We start from the raw sequence: 18,256 nt of genomic DNA, 5'->3' as shown, positions 1-18,256 counted from the left end.
CTCTCTCTCTCTCTCTCTCTCTCTCTAGGGTTGCCAAATCTGGATCGTCCATTTGAGGGGAAAACTCTTTGTTTTCCCCTCAAATCGCGTGGCCCCGCCCCCAGCGTGCGACGTCACTTCCGGGTGACACGCACGCGGGGGTGGGGTTTCCCCCAGGCCCCGATTCCGGCGCGCCGGGAATCGGGGCTCCGAAACAGGGGATTCCCCGCCCCCCGGCTGCATTTGGCAGCCCTATCTCTCTCTCTCTTTTAAACAACCAAAAAAACCCCAAAAAAAGCCCTGGCTGCCATTATCACTCAGAATAAAATTGCTAGACAAAATGGAGGTCCTACCCTCCCCCTCCCCATATTTTGCCCTGAACATCTTGTAGGAAATTGATTTGAGCAGCTTATATTCTCCTGCAGAACTCAGTAATACCAAGTCTTAGCATAATACTTCAGTTAAGACTCTTAACTGGCCAATACTGCCAACTTGTATTGTTCAATGTATCCTGTTCCTTCATTAGAACTTCAGACCAGATTAAGAATAAAATTGTTAAATAATCACCTTGTCCCTCAGAAATCTTAGTGTAACTTCAATGAAAGCCAGAGGATTATGAAATTCTAGACATTCCACAGTGGCATATACATTTGAAGGGAGGTTGTAGCAATAGCATCTCGTAAGAGTGGTTCCATTTGATTTCCTGCTAATTTATGTTGATGGGAATTATATCAAGACTTCATTGGTCTGAAAGATCTGGGATTCACAACATGACAGGAGCAAGTTAACCAACAGGCATTCAAGAGGAGGTTACTTATTGGTGACTCTGACAAACAGCCTAAGGTGTTTGTCATAGCTAGGAATGGGAAAAAGAAAACCAGTGGCGGAACCACATCTAAACTGTAAACAGAAGTACAGCTCTGGTTTGCAAATCTGAATGACTATCTCCCACTCTTTACAGCCAGCCTTCAACAGTGTATTTTATTTAGCATCTTTTCCATCGTGACTGGGGATAGGATTACGCAGACGCACCTATAATGATGAACGTTCATTTCTTTGATAAATTAGCTTTGTATGTGTTATGCTCAAGCAAAACTGCAAACTAGTATACTTCATAGAAGGCTATTACTTTAAGTGATACTACCCAGATATTTTGATGTTTTCCCAGGGTAAGATATATATATCCAGGGTAAGATATATATATATATATCCTAATAACTAATCAATTGGCAGGAGCCTATGAATTTATGCACGTGTGTGTGTGTAATGAAATATCTTAATTCCCACTCTTTCATGTGAAAATCCTTGGCTGCGATCATACGCACAATTAGACCCGACATAGGTGCAAATGCAGGGCAGATTTAAAGGGCACGATCAGACAACAACATCTGGGAAGCGCCCCGCAGCCGTCAGCAACCCATTCTGCTCTGCCGCAGAAGCAGCGTTAAAAGACACCGGGGGAAATCTGGTACTTAACGGGTTGCGATGGGCCACGGATGGACTTTCCTGTGTCTGATCGCTCCAGTACACTCTCATGGCATCGAGATGGTCTGATCAGGCCATCTCGACTCCAAGCCGTTGTCCCCCCCCCCTTCGCAGTATGCACATAATCACAAACTCCATACGGAGCCCTCGGTGCAGAGGTGTGATTCATCGATCCCTCGGTTAAGGGCATGGGGGAAAACCAGCACCAAAAAAATCCCGACTCACCTGCAGTTGCATCTGATCACGCACTGACAGACTGCGCCCGCAGCTTCAAAGGGAGTTGTGATCATGCAACTGCGGGCCAAACTCCTCTGGAGGAAATAGCCTCGCTTCCCCCTTTTTTTCTGGCGTGTGTGACAGCAATCCTTGACAGGAAAATGTTATGTTACTGTAGAAACTCCATTGGATTATCTAAATGTATCCGATCTAACAACATGCCAGCCAACTCAGAAGCAGCTATGAAAATTTAATCCCAGACATCATCTGGTGATCCAGCAATGGTAAAACTTGAGGTGTTTTAGCGTTGTTAATGCCGTGTTATCAGTTACTAAAAGGTAAAGGAAGAAAAAGATTTAACAGAGTTGAAAGGAGGAATGCTACTGAATCTTGCAACCCCACTCTTCCGACTCCAAAATGCTTACTTTTTTTTGTTTCCCCATTCTGTGAGTCTCTTTTGTGCCACTTTCTGTTTCCTTACACCAGACGTTGCCAGTTAAATCTATGGATTCTAATGTTATCTTTTTATCAGCTGCATAATATAGCGCGTGGAAGCGTTACAAATGTCATGCCATAATGAAGCAAACTAATAGGGAACACCCACAATGAAAATGGGTGAGATGTAAAGGCTTTCAACAAGAAGATACAAAACCTCAAACAAAAAGGATATATCTGTACATCAGTACTTGAAAGCAGGGCTATTTTTGGGCAGGAACGCACAGGAACGGAGTTCTGGCTGGCTTCGGAGTTGGCCACGTCCACTACAGCCAAAACCTCTGCGTGCGTGGCTACAGAGGGAAGGCCTGGAGAGCGACAACCCCCCCCCCAGTGACTCCAAGGTGGCCCCCCCCTGGAAGGATTGGGGAGGCATGGGGTGTGGCCTAATATGCTAATGAGCTTCTGCTGTTGGGTGCGGCCTATTATTCTAATGATTTCCTGCTGGGCTTTTTCTACAAAAAAAAGCCCTGCTTGAAAGTAATTTGAGATGCTTCCATTTTCCTGGGTGTCCCATTGGTCAAATAACTATTGCAATTTTTGAAGTTATTCCCAACCCTGTAAAATCTATAACTAGTGGTGCTAAGTGGGGCAAACTTCTTTCAAACCACCTTCAACTCCCTAAAAAAGATCATGTGTTCCTGAGCTAAAGTTGCTCGTAGTAAGGAATTGTGGCTAACTGACACCTGTGCTTTGTTGCTCCAAAGTGGAAGTTTATTCAAAGCCCTTCAACCGGAGAGGTGAGTGGCACCAACTTCGGGGTGTAGCACAAGATGTGGTGATTTGGAGAGCATAGTGTCCATATATTTATGCCCACAGGAATAAGGTACCAATTTGCAGATGAATCGACTGCTTGCAGGCACACATTGTGTGGAACTGAACTACACACCTGCACCTGCACACCAGCCTAGGGTTGCCAAGTCAAAATTTCGCCGGAGCGGGGGACTCCCCGCTGGAGGGTGGCTGGAGCATGCCGCATGCACGTCACCCAGAAGTGACATGACGACGCCGGGCACGCTGGGGGCGGGGCCACAACCATCCGAGGGAAAACCATAGAGTTTTCCCTCAGATGACTGTGGCCCCGCCCCCAGCGTGCCCAGCGTCGTCACGTCACTTCCGGGTGATGCGCACGTCGGGGTGGGGTTCCCCCCGGGACTCGATCCGCCAGCGGCGGGGAACGAGCCCAGGGGGACTTGGCAAACCTACACCAGCCTCATTGTGCCTTCCTTTTGGAAACTGTTCCCCCAACAATGCTCCCTTTAAGCTGTGGAGTCCTGTGAGCAAAAATTCTACTTTGTGAGCTACTGGCATTAAAGTTGTGAGTGAGTGATTTGGCTGCTGCATAAGTTACTTTGCTCTGGAGCCATCCTTCCTGAACTAAGACACAAATGTGTGAGCTGGAGGCTAAAAAACTGTGAGCTACCTCACACTAACGCAGCTTAGAGGGAACACCCCAATATGGTTAACATTACTGAGTTGAAGATCTGCCTGTTGCCATTCGTTTTGTGCAAAATGCACAATTAGGAAGTAAGAATATTAAAGTGAAGGCTTCAGCCTAGATCCATAAAACTAAGGCATCATAGACAATGTTAGTTCTTTGCTACCAATTAGCAGTGTTGTTTAATTTTGGAAACAAATTGTCATTCAATCAATCATTACAGTCATAGATCAGCAGGTAGTTGTCTCAGAGTCTGAGTATGTCACTCTGTCTATAATTATGTGCTTGTCAGGGCTATTTTTGGGCAGGAACACACAGGAACGGAGTTCCGGCTGGCTCCCAAGTTGGCCACGCCCAGCAGGAACTCATTAACATAATAGGCCACACCCAACAGCAGAAACTCATTAGGACTGGCTACATTAGGGGTGTGTGGCCTAACATGCAAAGGAGTTCCTCCTACAAAAAAAGCACTGGGTTTTGACAACAAACAAGGTCAACAGACTAAGAAGCAAAAGGTGGGTGTGGCTGGATGACCACACTTCTGGTAACATGGGGGTGCGGCCTAATATGTTTATGAGCTGTGTTGTCGGGTGTGTGGCCTAATATGCTAATGAGTTTCTGCTGTTGGGTGTGACCTATTATGCTAATGAGTTCCTGCTGGGCTTTTTCTACAAAAAGAGCCCTGTTTTGCTTTCCACCTTGTGTGTATTGCCTCTGTTAGAAATCTGGCCCTACACATTTGGCCCAACCGCTTGGTCACTGTAGTTCATCTTAATTTACTTGAGTATTTAAAATGTAGACGGTAGCTGGCTCATCAGCTTCACACTGGGTCTGTACAGTTTGTGACTAGAGATGAGCACGAATCGGGAAAATTGAGGTTCATAGAGGTTCATGGATAATGATGTCGCACGAACCACAAACTGGTTTGGACCTCCCCTGGTTTGTTAATCAATTTGGGTTTGTGAGGTTTTTGCACTCCTGGAGGCATGCTGCAGATCTAGGAGCTGGACAATATGTTTCTCCCAACATTGTCTTTAACGTGAAAAAGCAGCTGGGGGCAATTAATTAGATCAGTCTTATGGGCAGGTTTGTATGTGAATTGGGTCGGGTCTGTGGTCTTAAGGATTTTCCCCCACTGCTGCTATTCCCCCAATATAAATTGCCCCCTTGCCACAGCTGCAGTGGGGTATGAGGTACTGAGAACTTTTTCTATTATGGCTGATAGACGCTTCAGGGAAGGGATATTTCTATAGCATTGATTCGTTCCCCTGTGTCATAACCCCATTCCCCACCTGCTTTGCAGAGATAAAGAAAGCCTTAGGAGAACCAGTCAAAGATCTCACATTAATTGTGTTTTGTGTCCCTGAGTCCAGCACTCTCCATTATTACACCACTCTGTATCCTATGTAGGCAGGCCTGTATTAAATCTTAGCATTATCCTAAAACCCTTTTTGATATAGGAAACTTTGAAAGATAACAGCAGACAGCTCTTAGTTAATCTCTTTCACAGGGACTCCTGCTTGTATTCCCAATGACAGTGGAATTTGCACTGTGTCTTTTGCCACCCAGTGTTATCAGAATGTGTATATTTAACCATGTGGTGGATCTGTAGAGAAGGGGAGTGCGCAGCCAGTATGTGTAGTGGTTAGAGTATTGGACTAGGATCTGAGAGACCTGGATTCAAATGTCCACACTGCCATTATCCCACCTCGCAGGAGAACTATTGTGAAGATAAGATGGGGAAGGGAGACCCATGTATGTCTTGAGCTCCTTGGAAGGAGACTGGGATACAAATGTAATAGATAGAACAGGGAAAAGCAAAGCATAAAGAAACTTAGGCCCCGGTCACACGGGCGAGTGGTTCCATTTGATTTCCTAAAAATTTATGTTGATGGGAATTATATAGATATTTCATTACACACACACACACACAAAGATATTTCATTACACACACACGTACATAAATTCATAGGCTCCTGACAATTGATTAGTTATTAGGATATATATATATCAAACGTCCCAACGTCCCGCCGACGTCCCGTGGTTGGGGGGAGGTGCCGATCATACCTCACTCCTGCGGCACAGCAAAGAAGCGCCACCGCGGGGGTTGTGTTGTTTTTTTTAACCCAAGTGTTCGCATGCGCCGTTGGGTGCTTGTGCGCACCCGTGGAGACTTGACCCCAAAAAAAGTTTTCGCAACGGGACATGGGTGGGCGCCGGATGCCACGAGCTAACACCGGAGACGTGATCTGATGCCCGCCCTTGCCCCGCGGTTTCCGGAAACTAGTACCTTGGAGGTACTAGTTTTTTACAGTGCATCTTCGGCGGGAAGCCTCGGGTGAGCCACGGGAGCTCTACGCTTCCCAGATGTGGCGGTGAGATCGCGCCCGGAAAATCCGCCTATCTTCCGTCTCTCTAGCGTGCCTAATGCCCCGTGTGACCGGGGCCTTAATTTGAAATTTGCCCTTTGGGGAAACACACTACTCAGCAAATTCCTTTTGGAAAGAAAGTTTGAATCCATCTTGAAGCATCATTTAAAAAAAAAAACAACACCCAGAAAACAGCAGGCAAGAGTTTTCTTTCTTTTCTGAGGAGAGGCAGTGGTACAAAGTCCTGCAGATGTAATGCAAGGATTAAAGAACATGGCTTGTCCTTGGCAGAATTACCCTTCATTGGCATTGCATAAGAAATGCATTTTGTAAAGAAATAATGGTTGTATAGCTGTCATTTATTTTTAAAGGAACATTTGTCCTCCGAAGCAATTAAAAAAAAATTAAAACAAGAACAGCAATTAAAGATATGGGGCAGTGGCGCTTGAGAACCAATCAGAATAGAATTACCAATTCCTTCTGAGGAATTTCTTCTCATTAAACCGTTTGGCGTATTTTTGACGACCTCAGTAAAAAATCCACATCCTCCTAAGCTGTGAATGGAATGTTAAGTGGCACTTTCAAATGCAGGCATTTTGGGCAACTAAAATGATATGCAAAGCTTGACACAATCAGCTGTTTGTTTTCACTAGTGTGGTAAATCGACTTATCCAAACACAGTGTTGTAACTGGTAGGGTGACCTCAGTTTGTGGGGTCTGTGGGGCAGAACTTGGAATTAATCTTGCAGTAATTCCAAGAGAATAAAGCATTTTTACTTTTCACTTAACATCATATTATGTAACAGAATCATAGAACTTAGTGATGCAACAGAACAGTGATCCTTTGAAATCCAAACAATTAACTTTCCCCTCCTTCACAGCCTGCGACCCTCAAAGTCCATCTCTTTCCTCTTGTTGGTGGCCCGAGAAGTCTCCAGCTGAACACTCTGTGCCCCGGCTTCCAAGATGAGGGTCCCAAATGAACTCCCCATTAGATAACACAGCCCTGAAACAATAATTCTTAAGCAAGATGTTAAGAGCTACGATTAAGGTTCAGGCTCCTCAGCAGGGAAGCAGTCTTGCTTCTCTCCTTTGCTTTTCCCTTCTGCATCTATAGGCTCCACCCCTTCCTGACTCATTCCATTCCTAGTTAGGAGTTACAGTGTTCCCTCTAAGCTGAGTTAGTGTGAGCTAGCTCACAGTTTTTTAGCCTCTGGCTCACACATTTTTGTCTTAGCTCAGGAAGGACGGCTCCAGAGCTAACTAATTTATCCAGTAGCCAAATTGCTTGCTCACAGCTTTAATGCCAGGAGCTCACAAAGTAGAATTTTTGCTCACAAGACTCCACAGCTTCGAGGGAGCAATGGTTACAGTCAGTGTTCCCTCTAAGCTGAGTTAGTGTGAGATAGTTCACAGTTTTTTAGCCTCTGGCTCACACATTTTTTCCTTAGCTCAGGAAGGATGGCTCCAGAGCACACTAATTTATGCAGTAGCCAAATCGCTTGCGCACAACTTTAAAGCCAGTAGCTCACAAAGTAGAATTTTTGCTCACAAGACCCCGCAGCTTAGAGGGAGCAATGGGTACAGTAGTAATGCTATTTTCAAAGCAGTTGTTTATTCTCTTAGTGGAAGATTATATTTCTCTTTTTCTACCCGGCCTTTTCCTTCTACATTTTATCTGTTTGCAGTTTTATTATCTAGAAATAAGATTCGTTTGGTTTTCTGGTGGTTGTATGGGTTTTGAAATACGTTGTATGTACTTTATGTCTTTATTTTTGTGCTGCAAAAGGGTGGATTGTCTAACAGTGCAAGCCTAAACAAAATTACACCCTTCTAAGTCTATTGAAGTCATGATTGCACTGTAAGTAGCAATATTTGGAGTTGTGGTGCTATTCGGCGCCACCTTCTAGAACTTGGATTTGTGTCTCATTTGTTCGCATCTGGGCAAGACTGTCTAGTCAATGTTTTAGTGTATCTGCAGGTCTTTCCAGTAGGGGTCCATATAGAATGAAGGTCTTCTTTAAGCTGAAGCGTCTACTTAATGTAATTAAAAGGGGTAATTCAAAATCTAAGGATGTTGTTCTTGTTAGAATGCTCAAGTTGACTATCAGATCAATAGGTGCAGAAAACAAGTTTTTGAACTTCAAGCTGGTTTAAGGACTTAATACTGCAAACCTTTGTCTACTTGCTTGGGATAAACCCCACTGAACTTGGTGGGACAATTCCAAATAAGCACAGATAGTATTTGAATGTAAAGTTGTTACATTTTGATACCATATGAAAAGGAAATGACCTGTGAATGTAAGAAAAAGAAGACAAAAGAACAATCTATTCAGTGTTCACCCTGCACAAGCACAATCAACATTTACAAGGGAGCAGCTGTTTCTATCTGTGATCATTTGTTTCTTTAAGTCCTTTAAAATGTGTTTTTTAAATTGCATTTGATTCAGATGGATAGTTTGATCCATTTCCCCCCTTAATTTTAAAACACAAAAAACTAAATATTTATTTTCTTCACTGGTTGTATAGTTTTGTTTTCCAGTTATTCAGAGGTTTTTAAGGCTTGTATGTCTTTCTCTGTTTGATGATCTATCTCCATAAATGCACTTTCCTGAAATAAAACTCTGTCCAGGCTTGCTGTTCCAGTTTGTAAGTGGAATCTAATATCTGCTGCTGGTACAGATTTCTTAAGAAAATTGCTGCTAAGTGGAGCATTTTCCATGGGATTGCATTACTCAGTTAAGAGTTCATACTTGCTGCCCAGAGCAAATTAAAGTTTATGCTTTCGTGTTGTTAATTAGAAGTGTACTGTCCACCAGGATGTTTTTGAGGGCATGTCCCTCTGAAATAACCACATTAAAATGGTTTCTGAACAGCTTCTGTTCACTTCATTGATTTTGTACAAGAGAGCTTCTTAGTGGATTGTGATCCATGTCACTTACGGTATAGTGCCAGGCTAAGCAGATCTACTACTCAAAATCCTGCTCAGGTCTGTCCAGTGGGGTTTACTCCCAAGAAAGTGTTCTTAGGAGTTGCACCACTAGTTTCCAAATATTTTAGAGTTCAGGTTTAAGATTAACCCTAAACATTTACTTGGAAGGAATTATATCTTTTGACATATGTTGTGTTTCAGATGCCTGGTAGAGTAGGTCAGATTATTATCTCCATGGCTGATTTTGCACTAGAGCTGCCTCGATGTTGTGCCGCCGTTTGCCCCAATACTATTGGTCAATTTCACACCCGAAGCCGCGGGGCTGGATTTGACCCGCAGCTTCGCCCGATTTCCTCCGCAGTTTCGTGATCCTCAAAAAACCACTTAATATTCATGGCTGAAGTGAATCCTGGACAACTCGCACTCTTAGCTATGCTATGCAAATGCTGTTGTGGAAGCACAATTAGTTTCTGTTGACTGTATTCACAAGTATTCTTGTGGCATTAATCAAGCAACACGCCAGTTTTCCTCTGTTTCTTTTTTTTTCCCTTTTAGGTCTCCTTGGTGGGATTCTTGTTCTTAATTGGCCTGTACATTTCATCTCTCGCTTCCTGTATGGGAGGTCTCTATGGAGCACCAAGAATCCTTCAATGCATTGCTCAAGAGAAAGTGATACCAGTTCTTGCATTCTTTGGACAAGGGGTTAGTAAACAAGCAATGAAGACTTACTTGCCTTTTTTAATATGCAGGGCTATTTTTGGGCAGGAACGCACAGTAACGGAGTTCAGGCTGGGTTCAGAGTTGGCCACGCCCACTACAGCCAATACCTCTGCATGCGTGGCTACAGAGGGAAGGCCTGGAGAGCGACCCCCCTCCGGCAACTCTGAGGCAGGCAAGCCAGGGGGGCCCTGGAAGGATTGGAGAGGCATTTAAATGCCTCCCTGTGCCTTCCCCAGCCTGTCCAAGGGCCGGCTTGCCTGGGCTCCCCACAGCCACGGAGTGCCCGGGCAAGTCAAGGGAAGGCACGGGGTGTGACCTAATATGCTAATGAGCTATGCTGTCAGGGGTGTGGCCTTATAGTCTAATGAGTTTCTGCTGTTGGGTGTGGCCTGTTATGCTAATGAGTTCCTGCTGGGCGTTTTCTACCAAAAAAAGCCCTGTTTATATGTATATCTTTAGCTTGCCCTGACTTGGATGGCCCAAGCTAGCCTAATCTCCTCAGATCTTGGAAGCTCAGCAGGGTCGGTCCTGGTTAGTACTTGGATGGGAGACCACCGACGAAGTCCAAGTTTGCTATACAGAGGCAGGCAATGGAAAACCACCTCTGAATATCCCTTGCCTTGACAACCCTATAGGGTCACCATAAGTTGACTGCAACTTGATAGCACTTTACACACATATCTTTGACTTTTCTGTTATATACTGTCAGGCCAGTAGTGGCCTAATAACTGAGATACCAGAAGCGAAGGCTTTCTTTGATACCCAGTCATTCTCAACGATAAATACTGGAATAATCTAAATGTTGTGTAGAAAAAACTATGGTATCCCTAGACCAGTGGTGGCGAACCTATGGCACAGGTGCCAGAGGTGGCAGTCAGAGCCCTCTCTGTGGGCACACGTGCCATTGCCCCAGACAGGCCCAGACCGTCATTAAACTGTGGAATTCTCTGCCACACAATTTTAACTAAATGAAAGCTTTTGGGATTGCTTTCCTTACTTTGTTTGGATCATCTTAAGTTAATGTATGAGTTGTTTTTTTCTAAAGTAAAACCTCAGTATTCAGGTTAAATTGCCGTGTTGGCACTTTGTGATAAATAAGTGGGTTTTGGGTCGCAATTTGGGCACTCGGTCTCTAAAAGGTTCGCCATCACTGCCCTAGACCATGGAATTCATTGGAGTGGACTGTCATTCTACACGTTAGCTTATCTAGTACCTTTAAACACAGCCTTCTTTGCCTGCCATAAGCCTGCTTGTCATGCCTCTGATATCCTGCCCCCCCCCTTTGCCAGCTAATTCTCGGACAGTTTTATTGAGTGTCGTGTTCTGCTTTTGAAGAACAAAGACTTGCTATGACCTTCTCTCCAACAGAACAGAAGCTTCATATAGAGAGCGGGTCCCTACTAAACTTCTAGATCTGATACAGTTTCCGATACCTGTGGAAGCCATCAACCCTCCTTTCCTCTGACCTTCCCTGGCAGTGCCTTGGTTTACTAGGCAGTTCAACAGGTCAAACAGGACAAGATACATACTAAGATATACAGAATATAATGTGGAAATATTGTAGGTCAGATTATTGCCAATATATAACAACCATGATTATTTCTTTTTATCTTAACATAGAAAGGACCGAACAAAACTCCAGTGGCAGCGATCTGCTTAACAAGCCTTATCACCATGGCATTCGTTTTGATTGGCCAAGTGAACATCCTCGCTCCAATAGTCACCATAAACTTCATGCTTACATATATTATGGTGGATTACTCCTATTTCTCTGTATCCATGTGCTACAGCCTTCAGCAGAACCCCAAAATATTATGCAGACAGGACTCCAAGGTTATACTGAGCTGTTCTCGGCCTTTAATACAGGACAAACCCTCCTGCTATGGATCAGGTGGAATAATTCAAAGCAGATCAAATGGCACATTGCTAGAATTCACAAAAGACATGGACCAACTTTTTAGGCCTCTCGGTAGTGAGCCGGGTCCTAGTAATGAGACAACGGGGAAAGACCCAGATACTGGCCAATCAGTCAAGCAGAGGAAGCGAAAGAAAGCAGCCAAACAAATGTTACAAGACAGCTTTCTCTTGGATCTGGATAATAACGCTGCTGCTGCTCAGGATCCCTGCAGAGAGGCCCTGGAATCCAATGATACAAATATGCAGAGCTTTTCAGAAACAAGCTATCAGGGTCAAGAAGGTGCCTCTCCATTTGCAACTATGGAAGCCAAGCAGAAGCTCAGCCAAGATGGAAACCGGCGTTTTAATGAGATACAAAATACACCCAGTCAAAAAACTAAAGGTAAACAGATGAATAAAACAGATAATTTTTCAAAAAATGTATACTCTTGCTTCTACCCTTGTTGAAGAGGCTAGAGACCTGCTTTATATGTTCATATTAAAGGCAGTATTTTTATGTGAGCATAAAGTTTATTTTAATGATTCACAGGAGAGTCTAATTGAATTTGCCTACAATACAGGAGTCCAGATTTAATTCAGTGCAGCAAGATTTGCTGCTTACAGTATTGTGCCCAGTGGTCTTGCATATGCACCCTGCATGTATGCAGCAGAACGTATTGCAGCATTTATTTTTAATTTTGGCACAGTGGGGAATAGCTTGCAAATATCCTGAACAGCAAGCTAAAGTTATATCTATGCTATAAAAGCAGAAAGAACTGTGGTCTTTATCTCATAATACTCACTGTGATTTAGGAGGGGAATTTACTGCTATTGCATGCTTGGATAACTCCTTCTCGTTAAAAGTTTGCTTATGATAAAATTGTGGCATAGTAAGGAACTAAGCTGCGGTGGCTCAAGTGGTTAAGACACTGAACTGCAGGCTGGAAGGTCAGTAGTTCAGCAGTTCGAGACCTGAGTGCCGCATGACGGAGTGAGCGGCAGTCTCTGGTTCCAACTCCTGCCAACCTAGCAGTTCGAAAGCAAGAAATTGCAAGTAGATAAATAGGTACCGCTTCGGTGGGAAGATAACAGCATTCCGTGCGCCTTGGCGTTTAGTCATGCCAGCCACATGACCATGGAAACGTCTTCGGGCAGCGCTGGCTCTTCGGCTTGGAAAACGAGATGAGCACTGCAACCCTAGAGTCGGATTCGACTGGCTTTCGAGCAAGGGAAACCTTTACCTTTAAGGAACCAAGCCCTGGCCTGGATAGCCCAGGCTAGTCCAACCCTGTCAGATCTCAGAAACTAAACAGGGTTGGTCCTGGTCAGTATTTGGAAGGGAGACCACCAGGGAATATCAGAGTTGTGATGTGGAGCCAGGCAATGATAAACCACCTCTGAACATCTCTTGCTTTGAAAACCCTATGGGATTGCCATAAGTCATCAGTGACTTCTCAGCCAAACCAACCAACCAACTAGGAACCAAAAGAACTTTCAGTAGCTTGTATTCAGTAAGACTGTTTCTTATCCATGTATTTATAGGATGCTCCGCTGCGCTCGCATTCCAAGAAGGAATGAACAGTTCTGTACATCACTGAATATATACAACCACTGGCCAATCACAGCCAATGCTGAGTCACTGTGACTCAGTGCTAATTAGCTCTAGCAGTAGCCAGCTAGAACCGGTCAGAGCCAGCTCTCATGACACTTAGAGCTGTCAGCTCCTGTCAGTTAGATGCCTCAGATCTACAGCATGACTTAACACTATACATAGAATACTGACATGCCTGACGTGATTGCGTCACTTCCGGGTGATGTGCTGTCGCCGGGCATGTTGTGTGCTTTGGGGGTGTTTTTTCCCCCGGGGCCCGATCCGCCAGCGGCGGGTAATGGGCCTCTCAGGCAGGGGTTTCCCCGCCCCCCGGGGGACTTGGCAAGCCTACTTATATAGCATATTTTTGCTTCTTTTATCATCCATATTATCAGATATTGTATTGGGGAGGTTTCGTTTAGCTAGAAATACGGTGATAGCAAAGAATGTGATGGGTAAAAGGGGTTTGAAAATCTGAAAAGTTACTATAAACTCAACAAGCTTAGGGACCCCCGGCATAGGTGGAATTAAACTTGAATGGTTTGATGATGCAAAAACACTTGTGGTAGTTCAGGCATGGGAGATCCATACAGAAAGCTTATCTTGCTGAACAGTATCAGACTGAGAATCGATTATGTTACGGTTTCTTCTCACGGCTTTGTCTCCTTTATTCTACAGATTTAACCGTAAAACAACAAAGTCAAGAATTGGAAATTCAGGAGATGCCAGTGTCCTTCTACTCCAGATTCTGTAACCATTGGGCGTCCCTAGTTGGTGTGAGTCATGCTGCTGATATTTCAAACGTTTATTTATTTCTATATGAAACACCCAAGATGGCCTTAGGATAGTAAGTTCACAAAGAGAAAACTTTATTAATGTATTGCTGTTACAAAAGCACACTTCGGGCTTCATGGGAAAGTTCTAGTATACAATGCCGCAAGGGTTCTGGATGAGAGACACCTGTCTTGGAGTTGGTAGTGGGGAAACCAAGTGGGAAAAATGGAATTACAAAAGGCAAAGTAGTCCAAGATGAGATCATGCCAGAGTACTTTGCTGTTCCTCAAAAGAAGAAGCTTATTGTAGCTGGCCAATGCGTAACTATGGCAGCACTAGTCCATTCCCTATGGGTATGAGTTACGCGGTGGCCGGTAGACAGTCACAGTGTTTTCTGATTGTACCTGAGGTAGTATCTATAGCAACTGCACCGCTGCGGTCAGTGGAGGCACTGTGTGGCGGCTGTGGCGGTATGATGGACAGGGCTGCCAGAACCAATCTGGGCAATGTGGCAAGGGGGTGGAGTCCAGATTCCATCTTAGGCCAGCTGGTCAGAGAGGGGCGGGCCCCAGGAGTTCCACTCATCGTCAGGAGCACACACCCCACCCCCTTAAAGGGACCAGCTCCTGTCAGCAGATCCAGGCACCTGATAGCGGGGAAGGGGTTTGAGCATCCAAAGCTGCCTCACTGCCCACACAGAGCATGGGTCCCCAAAGGGCAGGAGAAGAGGGGCTGTTATTTCCACTCTGTGCATTTGCTCACTGGAGGGTGCGCTTCCCAGCAGCCTAGCCACATTGCCAAGAGCACTCCCGTACCACCGTGCTACTGGCAGAGCAGGAAAGGGGTCTACTGGGGTGGGCTCAGATATGGAGGCATGCAGCACCACCCTCAGACACCCAAGAATCTGATTGTATGACCCACCTAGGCCTGGTTGCCTGCTACTCTACGACAGCAGCCACCCTCTGAAAGCCCGTGGGGTGTAGCAGTTAGAGCTTCAGAGTATGGTCTGGGATACTCAGGTTCAAATCACCAGTCTGCCATGGAAGCTCTCTAGGTGATGTTGAGCCGGTCACATACTTTCAGCCTAACCTACCTTCTAGGTGATGTTGAGCCTAACCTACCTCACAGGGTTGTTGTGAGGATAAAAAGGAGGAGGAAAAAAATGAGGTAAGCTGCTTTGGTCCCTACTGTGGAGAAAGGTGTGATATAAATGAAGTAAATAAATAATAAATATAGCTGAAGATGGGAGGCAGATAAACGGGTAGGCTGGTGAATGGCTGAGAAGAAGAGAATGAGGCAGGGAAAGTGGAGAGGATATGGGGGTTGGCAGGATTGGGAAAGGGGAGATGATGTGGGGAGAGGGATACAGCGAAAGTGATGTGCTCCCCTCCAACAAGTCATTGAGGTTTTTCTACTATACAAGTGGGCCAGGCTGAGCAGCTAGTACTATGCAACTAGGCCACAGTTTTCTTGGGTAGAGGCTGCCAGGCAGGGAGCTGAAGACTGAGGGGTGGATAAAGGTAGTTTGACTGTTGGGTGGGAAGGAGAGAAGGAAGCAGGAAAAGGGGAGAGGCTTTGGGGGCTGCCAGGGAAGGGAAAGGAGAAATAGTGTGGGAGGGAGAAATTAGATGCCCCCTAGAAGTTCTTGCACATTTCCACTTCTACTTTCTAAAGGTCTCTACCCAATGGGAGCATAGTGTCACCAGGAGTGTATCCATGACTGTGTAAGATGAAACCTGTCGGAGTTAAGATGTCAAGGTTGTTGTTTACATGTGTGGTCAACATTTACCTAGCAGTTGTAAAAACCATTAAAATATTTATTTAATGGGAGAGAGAGAGGTGGTAGTGGTGGTGGTGGATATTTTGACAGTGGTAATGACCTGGTGGCTGAGAGTGCTTCAAATGTGGATTAGACAAATCTATGAAGGACAGACGGATATTAGCATGCATGCTAATGGAAACCTCCCTGTTCATCTGCCTTACTGTACCAGATGAACAAATTGCAAGGGAGGATCGCTTCCTTTATGTCCCCCACTTGTAAGTGTTTCAGAGGCCACCTCTGATGTTGTACTTAGATGTACCCATGGTCTCATCTGGCAGGGGTCTTGTGCTCTGGTTACTGTGTTTAAGGGAAATGGGCCTGAGATATCTGCCTGCTTTTCCCATTTGTATCAGAACACTTGTGGGTTGGTTCAGAGAAAAAGCCTAAGTTGGCTCTGACTTTGATTCTGATTTGGGTGCCGCTGCACCCAGATGTTATAAGGTTAAAATCCCTTGGCAGAAGAAGAAGAAGAAGAAGAAGCATAAAGACAAGAAGACATCCAAATGAAGATCTAAGATTTCTCTACGTCAGAATGTAAAGAATTTATATTATTGCTCATATTCGATACCAAAATTAAGAAATATTTGTTCTTTCCATTTGAATACTTATTACTTAGTAATGTAATGGTTTATTGTAAACTTGATTATATAGGGAACGTAAGATAGATCAAAGCGTAAGATAGAACATTATTGTACCTTGCTACTCTGAATTTGTAGTGTGTAGTTTTTGTAGTTTATAGTGAAAAGCAATAAAAAAAATTCTATTTAAAAAAAAAAGAGAAAAAGCCTAAGCATGGTCTGGCACAACTTGAACAGGTATGAGGAAAACTCAGGCTCACATATACCTTTGTTCTCTTCTCTTTTCATGTACCACAAGCCTGATTAATATTTCCTGGTTTCTGACTTATAGTGCCATTATATCAGAACCAACAACTATGGTTTGTGCTGGGCATACAAATGAGGATTCTAGACTGAAAACAAGTGGTTTGCAGAGCTGTTTTGTCAGGTCAAGCACAAACCAAAGCTTACCAATTTAGATATAATATATAACTAGGATTCAGAAGAAAAAAAACTACTAGTAGCTAATAGGCTCATGATGGGAGTGAGCAGGGGAGTGTGTGAACCTGAGACTGCCCATGTTTAATGTAAAACCAGTTATAGTTTCGAGTTGGTGTGAACCAAGCCGGTGGTATATTTATTTCAAGAATTAAAATTTGGATTATTCACATGAGCAGACTGTTACAGGTCATATGATTTTCTTTATACCACATGCTCAGAGCACATCTTCATTATTAACCATGTTTGTTGAGGTCTACTAACTGGACCACTTCAGTGATAACAAAGCCATATCCTACAACAACCATGCACTAAAGAGGCTGTGTGATTTAGATCCTGAAAAGTTGCCAAAAGTAGTTTGAGAATATAAGGAATTTTCTTCCCTTGTGGAAGCCCAATAATGCTTGGCATCACAACTCTAATCAGAGAAACATTCTGCCAAGAACAATTTTGATCTAATATATTACTTAGCAGCAGGGCTCTTTTTGTAGAAAAAGCCCAGCAGGAACTCATTAGCATAATAGGCCACACCCAACAGCAGAAACTCAGTAGCATATTAGGCCACACCCCTGACAGCACAGATCTGCCCTCACAGAGGAGGGAGAGCTTGTACCTGAATAAACATTGATCTTAAAGGTGCCACTGGACTCAAGAAAGAAAGAAAGAAAGAAAGAAAGAAAGAAAGAAAGAAAGAAAGAAAGAAAGAAAGAAAGAAAGAAAGAAAGAAAGAAAGAAAGAAAGGGAGGGAGGGAGGGAGGGAGAGAGGGAGGGAGGGAGAAGGAAAGAGGGAGGGAAGAGGGAGAGAAGGAAAGAAGGAGGGAGAGGGGAAAAAGAAAGAATGGAGGGAAAGAAAGAGAAGATAAGAAGGAGGGAAAGATGGAGAGAAAGAAATAAGGAGGGAAAGGAGAGAAAGAAAAAAGAAGGGAAAGAAAGACAGAGAGAAGGAAAAAAGGAGGAAAAGAGGGAAAGAAAGAGAGAGAAGGAAAGGAGGAAAGGAGGGAAAGAAAGAGAGAAAGGAGGGAAAGAAAAAGAAAGAAGGAAAGAAGGAAGGAGGGAGTGCAGGGAGTGCGGGGAGCCAGCTTTAAAGGGCCCTGTGCACCCGATCTCCGAGCGGAGATTGGGCGTGCAAGGCCTTCCGGCTCCCTGCACTTAAAGGGGCATGGCCAAACAGAAGGCAGCCGGAACACTGTTCCGGTGTGTTCCGCCCCCAAAATAGCCCTGCGTAGCAGTAAGCAACAGTTAATGTATCACAGAATAATCCTAAGTATTTTAATTTTTTTGAATAGGCAGTAGGATCCCTTGTCATTATGTTTGTCATTCAGTGGATCTACACCCTTGTCAGTTTGGGGCTAGCAATTATTCTGTATATCTACATTGGACAAGTGAGTCCAGGACTACCACCTGGTAAGTATTTTCAGTTCACAGTATTAGAACTGCTTCAGATTTTATTGGAGTTTACTAATTGTTACTAAATTTTAATTTAC

General features: G+C 44.3%; 1 protein-coding gene across 1 annotated transcript in view; it reads left to right on the top strand.

The window, feature by feature from the left end:
- The window catches only part of SLC12A8 (solute carrier family 12, member 8), a 122,843-nt gene that overhangs the window by 91,581 nt on the left and 13,006 nt on the right, over positions 1-18,256 (top strand). The window contains exons 8-11 of the mRNA XM_015411266.1: positions 9,470-9,616; positions 11,255-11,933; positions 13,800-13,897; positions 18,059-18,176. Of these exons, the coding sequence (XP_015266752.1) occupies positions 9,470-9,616; positions 11,255-11,933; positions 13,800-13,897; positions 18,059-18,176 (1,042 nt within the window). The remainder of the gene's footprint in view (positions 1-9,469; positions 9,617-11,254; positions 11,934-13,799; positions 13,898-18,058; positions 18,177-18,256) is intronic.

This window comes from Gekko japonicus, unplaced genomic scaffold (assembly GCF_001447785.1).
Source record: "Gekko japonicus isolate JY-2015 unplaced genomic scaffold, Gekko_japonicus_V1.1 scaffold1793, whole genome shotgun sequence".
Lineage (NCBI taxonomy): Eukaryota > Metazoa > Chordata > Lepidosauria > Squamata > Gekkonidae > Gekko > Gekko japonicus.
Note: the sequence above shows the minus strand (reverse complement) of the source record. Positions and strands in the feature narration are given on the sequence as shown.